The sequence below is a fragment of the Echeneis naucrates genome, chromosome 9 (assembly GCF_900963305.1).
Source record: "Echeneis naucrates chromosome 9, fEcheNa1.1, whole genome shotgun sequence".
NCBI lineage: Eukaryota > Metazoa > Chordata > Actinopteri > Carangiformes > Echeneidae > Echeneis > Echeneis naucrates.
In genome coordinates, this window is record NC_042519.1 from 15473382 (window position 1) to 15486966 (window position 13585).

The window sequence follows — 13585 nt, forward strand, 5'->3', positions numbered from 1 at the left end:
AGCTGTCACAGCTTCAGCATACAAAGTCAGCTGCTCAGCCGTGAATAGAGCTGTATTCTCAGCTGAGTGCATCTTCAGGGTGGTGCTGCTCTCCTGAGGGGGTGATGGGGTTCCTAAAGGCCAGGCTGCTTGGGGAAGCTTCACAAAGCTTTTTTTTTTTTTTTAATGTTTGGATTGTGTGATCCAGTGGGGGAAAACGAACGCCTCTCTTCTCGGATCAGCTGCTCTGTGAAAGACAAAGGTCTGCTGTGTTCATACCAGCAGGTTCACTGATCACAGTGAGGCAAACGTGACAAGTTTCCAACTCCTGAGCTGACGAGCCGTCGATAATGTAACACCTTTGTGATGGATATATTCCAACAGGGGGCTCCCCTGCATTGGATTTCGGTAAAGGCTCAGTCTGAACCGGCGGATTATTGATTTCAAATCAGGGAAGCAAACCTCCCTCCAGGCTGTCAAAACCGAGAACATGATCATCTGATCTGCATGCTGTAATCCTTCTTTTTAAAGGCCGAAGCTGCCGGGTGTTTTTGTTTAACACCTGAACTCATCACGTGCGCGGCTCTGAGCACTGATTCACGACACAGCTAACACAATCTGACACATTTGTCTGGTTTTGACCCGAAATGCCGTTCATCGTGTACTTCTTTTTACTTAGTGCAAACATTATTAGATTTTCGAAGACGACGGACAGGAAATGACCAAAGAACTGAAAAGGATCTGCAGATGTGAATCTCTGTGTGTGTGTGTGTGTGTGGTCCCGAGGCCCGGGGAGTCCAAGACCTGATGGATCCAACCGAAAGGACATTTATGTTCATGTCTCCTAAATCACCGAGGTGCAGAAGGAGCCGTCAGTTAACGTGACTTCCTGCACGTTGAACAAGCTTCTCTAAAGGAGCGTAAGAGGCTGCGTGTTTATTTCCCAGGCTTGACACTGAGGTAGATTTGTGGCCGTTGTGTGCTGCTGCCATGCGGCAGTGATTGATGGGACACACAGTCCCAGCCCTGCCCGAGGCCCCTGACCAGTAATAATCCTGGTCCCTCAGTGTGGGCAGCTTCAGTGACATGATGCACGGCTGAAGTGCGCCGTGTGGCCTTCTCTCCGCCTTGCGCAAGATATGATCCTATTGGACGAGCAGGGCAAGTGATGGGAGAGAGAGAGAGAGAGAGAGAGAGAGAAGTGTTTAGAAGCAGCTCAGGTCTCTCCAGCCACAGACACAAAACGCTGGTTGAGAGGCTTCAGATGCCTTTACAGGAAACAGCCGTCTGCCGGCTGTGTGGACTGAAGCCCGCAGATCTCAACCCACCTTTCTGCCGTCGGCCTGAAGAAGATTATGAGGTTGGATCCATTTTCACAGCACGTGGTGGAGATCTTATTTGCGAGGCTGGCGGCTTGTCGCCCGTCCGCGTGATGCAGGCGCGCTGTGCTGGACCTGGAGCTGGTGCATCGGCGGGAATGTGCTGAGAGGCGCAGAGGAGATAATCACCGAGGACACCGAGGGCTCCGGCGCGTTCGGGCAAGGTCAGAGTCTAGTCTGAGTGCGATTATGTCCATGTGGGAACAACAAGGACGGACTTTTACGCTTCCTCTCGGGGCAAGACGAGGTCGCCCGGGGGCGTCCCCTGAAAGCCCAGAGTTTGTCCCTTTGTGTCGGATTGCAGCGGCAGCCAGAAGCCCCCCGTCCGCCTGATCATGGCTGAGCTCCATTCCTGACAGTCACCGAGCTGCACGGCTTCTTCCCGTCCATCAGCCCGGAGACAAAGTTTCTTCTCTCCGTTCGACGGCTGGATGATTCCTTCGGCCTTTGGTTGCTTTACCTGCACACAGCTGAGGTGGTTTTAGAGGCTTCTGGGTTTAAAAAACAAAAAAAAAAAAGGAGGGGGGGGTGGCTGGTTGAATTCCTTCAGAGCAGCAGACAGCGGCGGCCAGCTGTGCTTTCTGGACGGCCACATCTGTCGTCGTCGTCGTCGCTGTCCATGGTGCTGAACTCGTGCTCCAGGAATGGTGGAGACGCTGAGTATCGCAGTCATCGGTGCTCCCGGAGTGGGGAAAACTTCTATAATCCGCCAGTTCATCTATAACGATTTCTCGGAGGTGTACACGCCGACCAGGACCAGATATGTGTACAGACCCTCCGTCATACTCAACGGGAACATGTATGAGCTGAAGGTTTTGGACGTCCCGCCAATCTCATCTTTCCCATCCAGCTCCAGCCAGGTACCAGGTCTCTGAGCCAGGGCTCAGATAAACCACCTTCCAAACGGGTTCCCTGAACACGGCATGGGTTGCACAGGCTTTGTTCTTCGCCTGAAGCCACCTCTCATTTATTGAATCTCTCAAAGACAGACCCACCGATTTTGTTTATTCTTCTATCCCTATCAGATGTCCCTAGTCTAGTAGTTGCTATGGAGACCTGACAGACTTAAAGCCTCAGAGAGCTTCACTTAGACGCTGTAAATTCTCTCTCTCTCCCCCTCTCCCCCCTTCCCCCTCATGTTGAGGGAAGGGAGGAAGGGAGACATGCCAGCTTGCATATTCTTTACCGATCACTCTATGTTTCCTACAAACTTCTAACTCAGAGCAGTGTTGTTTTGTTTTTTTTTTTTTGTTTAGTTTTTTTCCCCCCGCTGCACTGCTGCTGCTGGCAGTTGTGCTGAATCTCACATGCGTGCACAAAAAGTAATGGCAAGTTTGTCCTGCAGGAATTTTCCACAGCACCTGGTTGAACTCCTGGTTTAAAAATAGAACAGACAGCCTGTCCTTTTATTCTCGGGCACAGGTCATATACCCCACCTCATTAGTTGGAGAGACATCTGATTGCAGCACAAGCCGCAAAAGCTGCACTGTAGCTCTGAGGGGTTCGAATCGTTTTTGCAGAGCAAATTTGCAACGAAGCTACTACAACAGTAGTAGCTGCATTCCCCTCCTTACCAATAATCTGATACATTGGGGAATTAATTTAGGCTCTATTGCATTTCTTCTTTTCTGGATTTCTTTAAGTTTAACAGTAAATACCAAAAAAGACTAAATAAATACTTGCTGTTCCTTTGCATGCTAAAATTACTGTTTGTTTGCATTATCAAAGTAAGTTGTGAGGTGAGAAAAAGTGAAGCTGAAGTGAACAGTGGGCGGGTAAGAAGGCATTGTATTTTAAGTTTTCAGTAATTTGGTCCAAAATCCAGCCTTTGATTTCCCCACTGTGAAAAGAGAAAGAGGGAATTTTCTAAAACGGCCGAGGATAGAAAACACCCACTTGACACTTAACTCCAGTTCACACTGATCAATCAGTTTATTCAATACAATTAACTTGAACTTCTTTTTGTGGGATTTATTCCTGGATCACTTAAATTCAAACTGAGAAAAGAAGAGATACAGGGTCTTACAGAAACCAAACCCTGTTTCAGTGCCCATGCGAGTAACACTCTTAAACAGACAAAGCTAACCTTTAGAACAAACACGTCTCGTGGTAAATAAAGAGTGTGGATTAGGCGTGTCAGGATAACTGTCCAGGCTGACCAATGTGGAGAGATAGTGATGCTTTCAAGATACAGAAGAGACCTCCAAGGTCACCACGTCAAATGGACGACAGCTGAGGCTGCCGTTAAACCTTTCCTTCCCTTTCTCACCGACAATCTTGCACAGAAAATGTGTGTCGGAGTAAATTATCGTAAACCAAGAAGAGGCCCAAAAGAGAGAAAGAGAACAGTCTGAACAAGAGGCCTCCCAAAGTGTTGGTTTGCTTGTGCGCTCACAAACCCCAGCAATGACGCAGAAAAAATCTGACAGGCAGGCTGAAGAGCATTATTCAGCATCCTGTCAGGCCGACAGACGTACAACTCACTGCTCCTCCAGTTTAAACATTTTGTCAGAGAGAGTTCAGAGGCTCACGGTGGGCTTTGCTTCCTGTTCACAGAGACCTCCTGTAAAGACGCTCTGATTGAGTTTCTTCTTTCTTCTGCTAAATGGTGCTTATCCCCCATTAGGGAACAAGCTGCTGAGTGTGAACAGAGAGAAGAAATAGGACAGGGCGAGCCTCATGAGTTCACGTGTGTGTAGCTTGTCTCCCTCAGGTTTAGTCACACGAGCTCACACAGCTTCCATTTGGTGTTACACAGTATTATACGATGAGAATACTTCATAATCATTTTCAAGTGGTAGTTGCAGGGCCCTTTTCTAAGAGGTACACAGGCAGAAAAACCATTAGCTGAGTGCTGCATTTCTAACAGACGTATTTATGGTCGCTCATTTGCTGAGGAATGACCCCTGTGAGGCCCGCTGTACTTTTCCGTCCCTGCTCCTCCTGTCCTCCTGTCATGTCGGGCTTGTTCCGAGCTCTTGCTCTGTGTGACCATTTGCTTTATTTGGAGTAAGAGCAGAGACATGAGGTATTTTTGACTCAAAGGCATGCTCTGTGTTTACCCTGTGGGAAGAGGTTTCACCTGGGTCAGGGGCATTTGCAGGCGCGGTAATGGTAAGAAACTTCATTGAAATTTACTTGCAGTGGACCAGTAGACCAAAAATGAAATTAAACACAGTTTGCTGAAAGACTTCAGCGGGGAATTAAGGACCAGCATAGGAGACCGGAGGCATTTGCTGCACTCAATTAGGAAGGTTGCACAGAGTTTAATGGACACTGTCTAAATAAGGGTTACCAAATAAGGTTGTGTAATGCCCTCTAAAATTTGTGATGAATTCGGTACAGAATGGAGTGAGTCAGTACGCCTCCATGCTTGTGCAGCAAAGCAATTTCTCATCAGTTCGGATTATGTTTGAAAGAAGAACAGTTATGTTCTGGCAGGCTAACCCCAATTCAACACATTGAGTGTTATGTTTTCTCATTTCCAGTGTAGGAGACAGGCAGGATTTCAATTATTCTGCTGTGCAGCTGTGATGGTGTAATGATCTGTTTGCTTTGCGGTGTGCGTCTGTCTTTTGCGGAGTATTGCATTTAGAGAGCATCTGTCACTATGTGTCAATAGGATGGTGTAACAGATGGTTACACTGGATTCAGCAACCATCTTTCTTGTTCTTTTGCTTTTGTCGTTGCCACAATGTATCTCCATGACTTCCTCCCACGCAAAAGGCTCTCTCCCCCTCTTCTGCTCTCTCTGGACATTTTCCTCAGCCATTTCTTTTGATACAGTCTGTGGTAACAGGCTGGAAAGGATTTCTTCTCCAGCCACACAGTGTGTAGTTGTTGACCCTCTCAGACACAGAAGAAATGCACATCTGTGAAATGTACATGCTGTTTTTGCACTGAGAGTTTTGTTTGGGACGTGTAAAAATGAAACCACATGCAGCCGAAATTAGACAGGTTTCTGTAACAAATAACTGTGTTCTTCAAACAGATTAAAATCAAATCATTGTTATATACAAGCATATTGAAAGCAATAATTCAATATTTTTGGTTCATTTGAGTTGATGGAATAGGATGGTGGCATCATTCGCGTCCATTAAATCTGAGGCTACTGCCAGGATAGATTATTTAGCCAAGAATAAATATTTTTCTCAAAAAGGGAAACAGCTATACTGGCTCTGTCTCAAGGGGGCTAAATCTGCCTTACAGCACATTGTTGACAACGAAAATTAAAAAGTCTAAAATCAAGTTGTCATTGTACTCAGCCAAGGAATGGAGCTGCTCGTGGATGGATGATAAGCTCCAGGCAGTCTGTTGCCACTTTGTAAAATCCTTGTTAGCTCCTGATTTAAAACTTAACAATTCATGACTATATTGCTCGGAGTTACTTGATTAACTCCTTTTTGTCTCAGTGTAACTGTGAGAAACCGGCACTAGACCCTCCTCTCCATGTAACCTGAAATTGAATAACTGAAGACCTACAGATTTGAATGATTTAGGTCATCAGTGGCAACTCCATCTCCAGGGGATGGTTTTAATGGTTTTTAATTGCATGCCATCCACTGCGACTTATGTGTGACATATCCCTGATAATTACTCAGCGCCCATCCCCCACCAGGTCGCACCAGCCTCTCTCCTGTGCTGAATATTGATTCATCATTAGCATGAGACCCCCACTCCCATGGATCAGAAGACACAACCATTTCATCTTAGCCTGTTACACACTGACCGTGGTCGGCAGTTGTCAGGGAAACATGGTCTGTTTGGCTCGTGAGGTGTGAAGGATGAGATGCTCTTTTTCTGTGCTGTGCTAAGAGGACTGACAGTGGCACCACGCTTCACATTCTCACATCCTGCAAGCGTGCACAAATACATTTGCCCACAGAAGCATTTGGACTTTCTTTGATTGCAGTTTAATGGCTACCATAATGCTGCAGTGTCTGTTGTTCCGAGGCTTAGTGTAGAGCACTTCTTAACATCTTTTTTTTTTTTTTTGCCCATTTTCGCATGTCTTACAAAAGTGCTATTGCTGTTTCCAGCCCCTCCTCCACATTTAAAAGCAGGACTTGGATGACAAAGAGACATGGGATGAGAAATACAAGCTGCTATTTTTAGTCCCAAGGATATGTGGCTGCAACAGAGGCCACTGTCTGCATTTGAAATCATCACTTGCCTCAATTTTCACAAAAGAGTTTTGACAGGACAGAGAACTGTCTTGAAAAATAGATGGATATTTTCTGCAGGCCTGCATGATATGACTCTGGATTTAAATTGGTTTGGATGCTTGACAGCAAAAAGAAATTACAGTCAAAATCATACCATGCTTCTATTTTCCAGTCTCACAGCCAATTTCACCTGGAGAGAGCCAGAGAAGATCATCAAACTTCCTACCAGTTTTCACAGCACTCCTTACTGCCTCCTCCCTTTGTCTGCTCTATTTCTCACGTTTGTCTCCATGCCTGATTGGCCTCATTATCTCTGGCTGATGATGAGGCTGTTTCTTCCCCGCACTCACCAAGACGTGTCCTCTTCCAAGTTGAGGGAGGGTTTATTATTTCTCACTGATGCAGGTGCGTTAGCGTTATCATCACTACAAGTTATGCTGATCATTGCCTGCTCCATTAGCTTGTCCCATCACAAATAGTCAGATAACTTTATTTGCACAGACTGTCGGTGTATTATGATGATTCAAAAAGCATATTTTCCTTCAACCTTGAGAGGAACTTAATTCAATTTGAAGTTGCATAAGCTGCTGAAGGTCAGTAGAAGAGCTGATAGAAGAGCTGTAAACAGTGCGTGGCAAATGATTTTAACACTGGAGCAAAATGTTCACCATTTTAGACAGTTTTACAAACGGGGTTCATCTTAGCTTTGACATTAATAAGAAGGTTCAAAATGAGTAGAGGTCTCTTTTTGATATGGCAGTTTTCAAAGCAACATGATGCAACAAACAGCGCTTTAACAAGGTGCAGGTCTATTAGTCAAAATCAAACTGAGCAGGCTGAATTTGCATTTAACAGACATTTGATTATATATGGAATTATGATCTAAATGTAAAATAAAAAAAAGAAGATAAAATAGCCTACATAGAAAGGATTTTATCTTTATTATGTCATTTCTGTGAACTCCGTGCGAACTTCACGGGTGCTGGCCAGCAGATTTTGTTATCGTTGATCAGATCCAGGTTGGTTGTAATGCCTGATTTCCTGTCCTGACGCTAAGCTAAGATAACCGGCTGCTGCCTCCAGCTTCATCTTTATAGATGTATGAATGGTATACATCCTTTTGAGCAACTCTAAAATATATAAAAAACATGTTTCTCAAAATATCCAAGAGCTATTTTAAGAAGGTTAGATAAGTATTTGTATCTGCTGCAACACACTTTGTGCATAACAGCTTTTAGCCCTGATTATGACATTTTGTGTCTTCACCACTGTCTGCCCACTAAACTATATTCAAGTAAATGGAATTTAAATCGCGTTTTAAATAAATGAATTGAATCAGACCAATCAAAGTGAACAGAATAGAGTAAAATTAGTCTTAGGTCATGACAGTCACTGTCTCCAAAGCCTTCATTAACAGTGTGCAGGCATACCAGAGGTTATGTCGACACCATGTCTATTCATGTTGCTCTGCTGCTGCTTTTTCATCTTTTCCACATTCTCTCAGGGCTCCGAGTGTTTTCTCATTTCCTTCCCTCAGCAGATTTTTTTCTCCCCCCTCCCCCCTGACACGCTCAGTCCGCCCCTTTTATCAGATCAAGTGCTCATAAATTCATTGTATGCTGCTGGAGGTGGTTGGGGTGGTGGGTTTGTGTAGGACCACGTCTCACTGTGTTTTTATTGTAGAAGCTGTGTTCCATTAAGGTTTAAATGTACCCACCTCTGCCACTTACAAAGGAAAAAAGGATTGCATACATTTTCTTGGTGTTTTGGCATTAACCAACCTATTTGATCATTTTATTTGATAATGGCATTATCAGAGAGTCATTTTCCCCAAGTTTTCATTTTTCAAGTTTTCCCAAGGGGAAATGTAGCTGTTGTCATACATTTTACTCACTGAATGAATCCTCTGGGCACCATGAATATCCATGGCCTGAATCCTATTATGAACATCCATCTATTAACACTTGGACCAAGGTGGTGGACCGTCTGACAGGCCGATGCTTTCTTCAGAGAGATTCAATCCCGGATTTATTTATTTGAGTATTTATATTTTGTCTCTTGGTGTGTGTCCTCCAGGAGTGGTTGGATCTACGCTGCAGAGGTGTTCGCAATGCCAACGCCTACATCCTGGTGTATGACATCTGCTGCGTGGAGAGCTTTGAATACGTCAAGATGATCAGACAGCAGATAGTGGAGCACAGGTAAGGTCTGCGGTGAGGTCCCAGCATGTGATTAAATGAACACTGGCTGACTTGTGATTTCTATTGATGCCACCGTGTCTTTCATCTGGAGAAAACATGCGCTATCACGGCCCTGACATAAAGGCATAAAGTTATGCATTTGTGACAACGTGACAGCGATAGATTGTCTGGTTGTGGCGGTATCTTTTCTTACATCCTGACAGTTTAGTCAGTTTAGTCATTTGAGGCTTGTTTTGCTTCATCAGAGCCACCAGAGATGTCACTCGTGATTTGGAGATTATTTTAGGATATTTCAACTTTTATTGGACAGAGAACAGCATCAAATGGCAGGAACCTTGACAACCAGAGGGAGATAATAAATCGTACAGATTTCCTGCCTGGCTTTGAACCAATCCAAATGAGAAAGCAGACCAAGAAAATGTATCATCTGCTTCTTCGCTGTTGGCATAAATGCATATATTTAGACACTGAAATGTACAATTAGTGGCCTCATTTGTGCTGCTATGTTGTACATGACCAGACTGCCAGTGCACAGTTCATGCCCACCTTCCTGGCTCATGAGAGAAAACCATTATCACCAGCAGCTGGAGAATGAGTGATGAGTGTGAAACATTAAAAAACAGGAGAAATGAGTAATCATGAGACAAATATCTGAGGCCACATGAACAAGAAGGAGGGACAGAAATTATGTAAAATGAAATGGTGAATAATGGCTGCTGAAGCTCAGGAAATGCAGATGCCAACTTTAACAAACTTATCGCCTGATTTTATTCAACTTTAAGATATGAAATAGTCCTCAAAGTTCTTCTGGCAACACTCAGAAACAGAATTAGGCCGCTCTATTTTTCTGCTGCATTTCTTCAGCCCTCCTACCTTTGGTTCAGTAAAGTTGGTGTTACTTCTGTATAGTTTTCCCCGACTCTGACAAACAGATGCATGCACCCACTCCTACACACACAGAGGACATCTCGATCTGCTAAAACACCCAACCAAATATACTTGGAGATATTTTTAAGTTGGTTATGTGAGCACAACCTGTGAAAAGAAGAAAAGTGATATTTGGTTTCTAATTCCACGTCTATAGAAACTTTGCCGCAGCGCTTGAAAAGTCAAGCATAACTTCTTATTTACGCTGACATCCGACGTTTAAGTGTTGCCCTGGTTAAAATCAAAATCAGTCTAAATGACACTTATTCATCACATAAGTGGGATACGCAGTCACTTGATGGTTTGGTAAGTGTGAGAAGGAGAACCCAACCCTCAACTCAACTATGGAAGATTTTTCAGCTGTGCTTTAGTTAGAATTAAATCTGGTGGTATAAAATTAAAGAAGAAAAGAAAGAAAAGAAATTAAAGATGGCTTTTATTTGTTTCACACAGCAGGAGAAACTCAGACATAGTACAGCGAAGTCGATCAGGACCTTACGGAGACATTTTTCACGAGTATTTAGTCTAACTCATCATCCAGCTGTATCGCCACGTGCCATTATACTCGATCCTGCTATGTGTCCCTTTGCTGTGGCAGAAGGGTTAATATACATGTGTACACAAATTCCTGTCAGAGATTCAGGCAAAAAAAAAAAAAAAAAAAAATATTATTCAGTGCAAGACCAACTTAAAAAAAATAATACCTCAGCTGACACTGAGCTGAGAAAGTCAGCAGATTGCTTGCACTCACACATAATTGCTCCTCAGACTCATAATTCTCATGATGCTTCACTGTTCAGTGAGTTTAACTTGACACACTTCTGTTTTTATATAATCCATATGTCATTTCATAAAAGCTGCAGTAACTTTGACTGAAAAGGGAAAAGACCGATCATCTTACTAGAAATTCTATTTATATCATCAGTCTTAATCCCTGAATAGTATTCGCTCCACAGTCCAATTTGATTTCCCCCACCTGCTGTTTTGATCCACATTGTCAGAGTAAACCACCCCTCTCTCCCTTTTTTTTTCCCAGCGATCTTCAGATTTGGTTTGCTTACCACCACCAATCAGCTGTTACTGGAAAACAGTTTGCCATGATGACATCCCCTTAGATACTGATATTTATCAACATTGTATGAGTGTGTGTTGCAAACACAAACTCAGACTCACAAACTCAGACGCTAATTTATGCCTATCTCTGGCTGCCATACATTTTCACACTTCTTATTGCTGTCAACCAGCTGCTGCAGAGTGTGGTGGGAGGCCCCTTGAGCCTGTGAGCTCAAATCCTCCAGTCCACCCCCTCACACCTCTGAAGAACAGAAAAACTGTATGCACACGTCTCACACACGCCCAACCAACCAGCATAACAATCATGGTGATCGTATCTGAGTTGTTGTTGTTTTGTTTTTTTTTTCCTTAAACTAACCTTTTTATTTCTATACCCCTTCCATGCACCTGCAGGGAAGGCAGCAGCAGTGAGGTGCCAATCCTGGTGGTGGGCAACAAGAGGGATTTGCAGCGGCAGCGCTTCATGCCCCGCAGGGCAGTGTCAGTCCTGGTGAAGAAGACCTGGAAGTGCGGCTATGTGGAGTGCTCTGCCAAGTTCAACTGGCATGTGGTCCTGCTCTTCAAGGAGCTGCTGGGCATCGCTGTGGCCCGGGGCATGCGCCAGAACCACACATCCATCCGGCTGCAGGGGGCACTACAGAGGAACCGCTGCACCATCATGTGACCCCGAGAGCGGCCTCCAGCCCTCTCACCTCAGGAGTGGAGTAGTAGTGGAGCAAAAGGACATGTTATCTCAATGGCTGGAAAAAATACCCCGTGGCCTCCTGCTTTACTGAGCTGATTTTTCATAATGAGGTTTATTAGACTCTTGCGCTGTAAAAGATTTCACACACATGCTCATCCAACCACTTCTTCGTCCAAAATCTGCTTAATGTTTAGATGCAAGGAAGGAGGTTTGAGAGGAACCAAATGAAGACCAATATAATGAACATAGCACAGATACATTTCTCAAGTCACCTACATAGTTAGGCATTTGAGGCTGCAGCAGGTCTTACTGAGGACCGTCTTGAGACTGAAGTGATGGAAGCTGTGTTAGTGAGACTCAAAACGAAGGGGCAGCAATATCATCGAGTCTTCCATAGAAACTGTCACATCCAGAGGTCAACGTCAGATGTTTGAACCTGAAGTGTTTGGGTTAATTTGGGAGCAGTGGTCAACAGGATAGAGAAAGAGCAAAAATATTAACTTCTGGGGAGGGTATCTGGTGTGTACAGATATGATTAGATGGTGTTCAATCTTGGATTATGAGAAGTAGCCCACTTTTAGTTCTCTCCCTGTCCCCATTATAATCTTGGCCTCCTGTAAAAGCTGTTTGTTCAGTTGAAGGGTATTTTAAGGTTGTCTTGCAGCACAAAATACTGCAGTCCCTTATCATGATGTACTGTAGGACTTTAATCTGCTCCCTTCCTTCTCTCAGTGTCTGTTTCTGATGAATATATTAAATCCAGGGAACTGGGGAGCTGCAGGAGGCTGCAGAGCCTGAAACGAGATCTTGTACACGCCACATGGATGTGTGTGTGTGTGTGTTTGTATTAATGTGTATGAGAGGGAGCGAGCCAGGATGAGGGAGATGGCAACAGAGAAAGGTAGGTTTGATAGCTGACATTCAGGAAAGCAAAAGGACAGACAGCAAGATAAGAGACAGATGTTCAGGCTTGGCATTAGGAAGGAGCAATAAAATCCCACAGGGACGTCCTGACCAACTATACATCCCACCATGTCATATTAAAAATGCCTCACACACAGTAAAGATAATCCACTTGTGCTCTCTGCAGAATACCCTGCAGAAATAATGAGGCAGTGTTCAACGACTTACATCGAACTACTCATGAGTACATAACAGACACACAGGGAACCTTAGTAAAGCTTTCATATGAGCATCTGAATAGTATCTACTTGGGAATATTGTGAGATTGACAGCTGCTTTTACATGTGATTAGGCCTCGGTACTTTGTGAATATGGCTGCGCTGAAAGTAAGCAGACCTATTGTATATAAGAGTGATTTTTAGAGTAATTGATTTGCATGCTTTTGTTGGTAGAGCCAACGGTTCAGGGTTTAATTGCACTGATGTGAAAATGTGATATTGTGTTTATTTTTTGTAATAGATGGTTTTATGACACTGCAACGAGCAGCTGAGTGGAATGAATGTGATCGTTTTTCATTGGCATGTGAGAGCACAAGCCTGTGATTTTCTGAGGTGTAGTTTTGATGCCTTCAGGGCAGATGGGTGTGTTTTTTGTTTTTCAAAAAAAAAAAAAAAAAGACATATGTAGCAGAGATACATAGAAAGCAACTGTGTGTAGCATGAGGTCTCATCAGTTTGTTTGTGTGCGCGTTTTCAAATATAAAAGGGCTACAGTTTTTTATCAGAAACGTTAACCTGTGTTTATTTTTACTGTGTTAGTACTGTGGGTAATTTTGTTTTAATATTAAATGCATTTGAGAACACCAACCTGTGTCTGGTCACTTATAAATGATCTGCAACAATTACACCACATAAAGATCATTTTGACAACATTGCCCTCTTGTGGTTAAAATGTGTTATCAGGAGTCAAATCGGAGGCAAACATTGGGCCAGGTATCTCATAAACATCCTGCAGTTCCTGGAGTTTGGCTGTAAAAGCACCCTCCTTTGCACTAAACAGAAACCTGTGATCCTCAGGTGACCTCCCAGTGAAAACACTGACCTACTTACATTTATGGTGGCAGGCCGATAGTAATAATCGTGCAGTTATTTAGAAACGTATATCTGATTGATTTTGGCTGATAGCAAGTCAAAAGATAACAATTCTTCATCTTATCTCTTCTTCTGGGTAACGTGTGGCTGCTTTCCCAAAGGCAAGAGTTTGTTGTTCCAA

At 43.8% G+C, this 13585-nt stretch overlaps 1 protein-coding gene across 1 annotated transcript; it reads left to right on the plus strand.

The window, feature by feature from the left end:
- The first annotated feature begins 2002 nt into the window (after positions 1–2002).
- Positions 2003–11389, plus strand: rasl10a (RAS-like, family 10, member A). Its single transcript, XM_029511504.1, has 3 exons — positions 2003–2218; positions 8600–8724; positions 11119–11389. Exons 1-3 carry the CDS (start codon positions 2003–2005, stop codon positions 11387–11389), a joined length of 612 nt encoding a protein of 203 aa, XP_029367364.1.
- The last annotated feature ends 2196 nt before the right edge of the window (positions 11390–13585 follow it).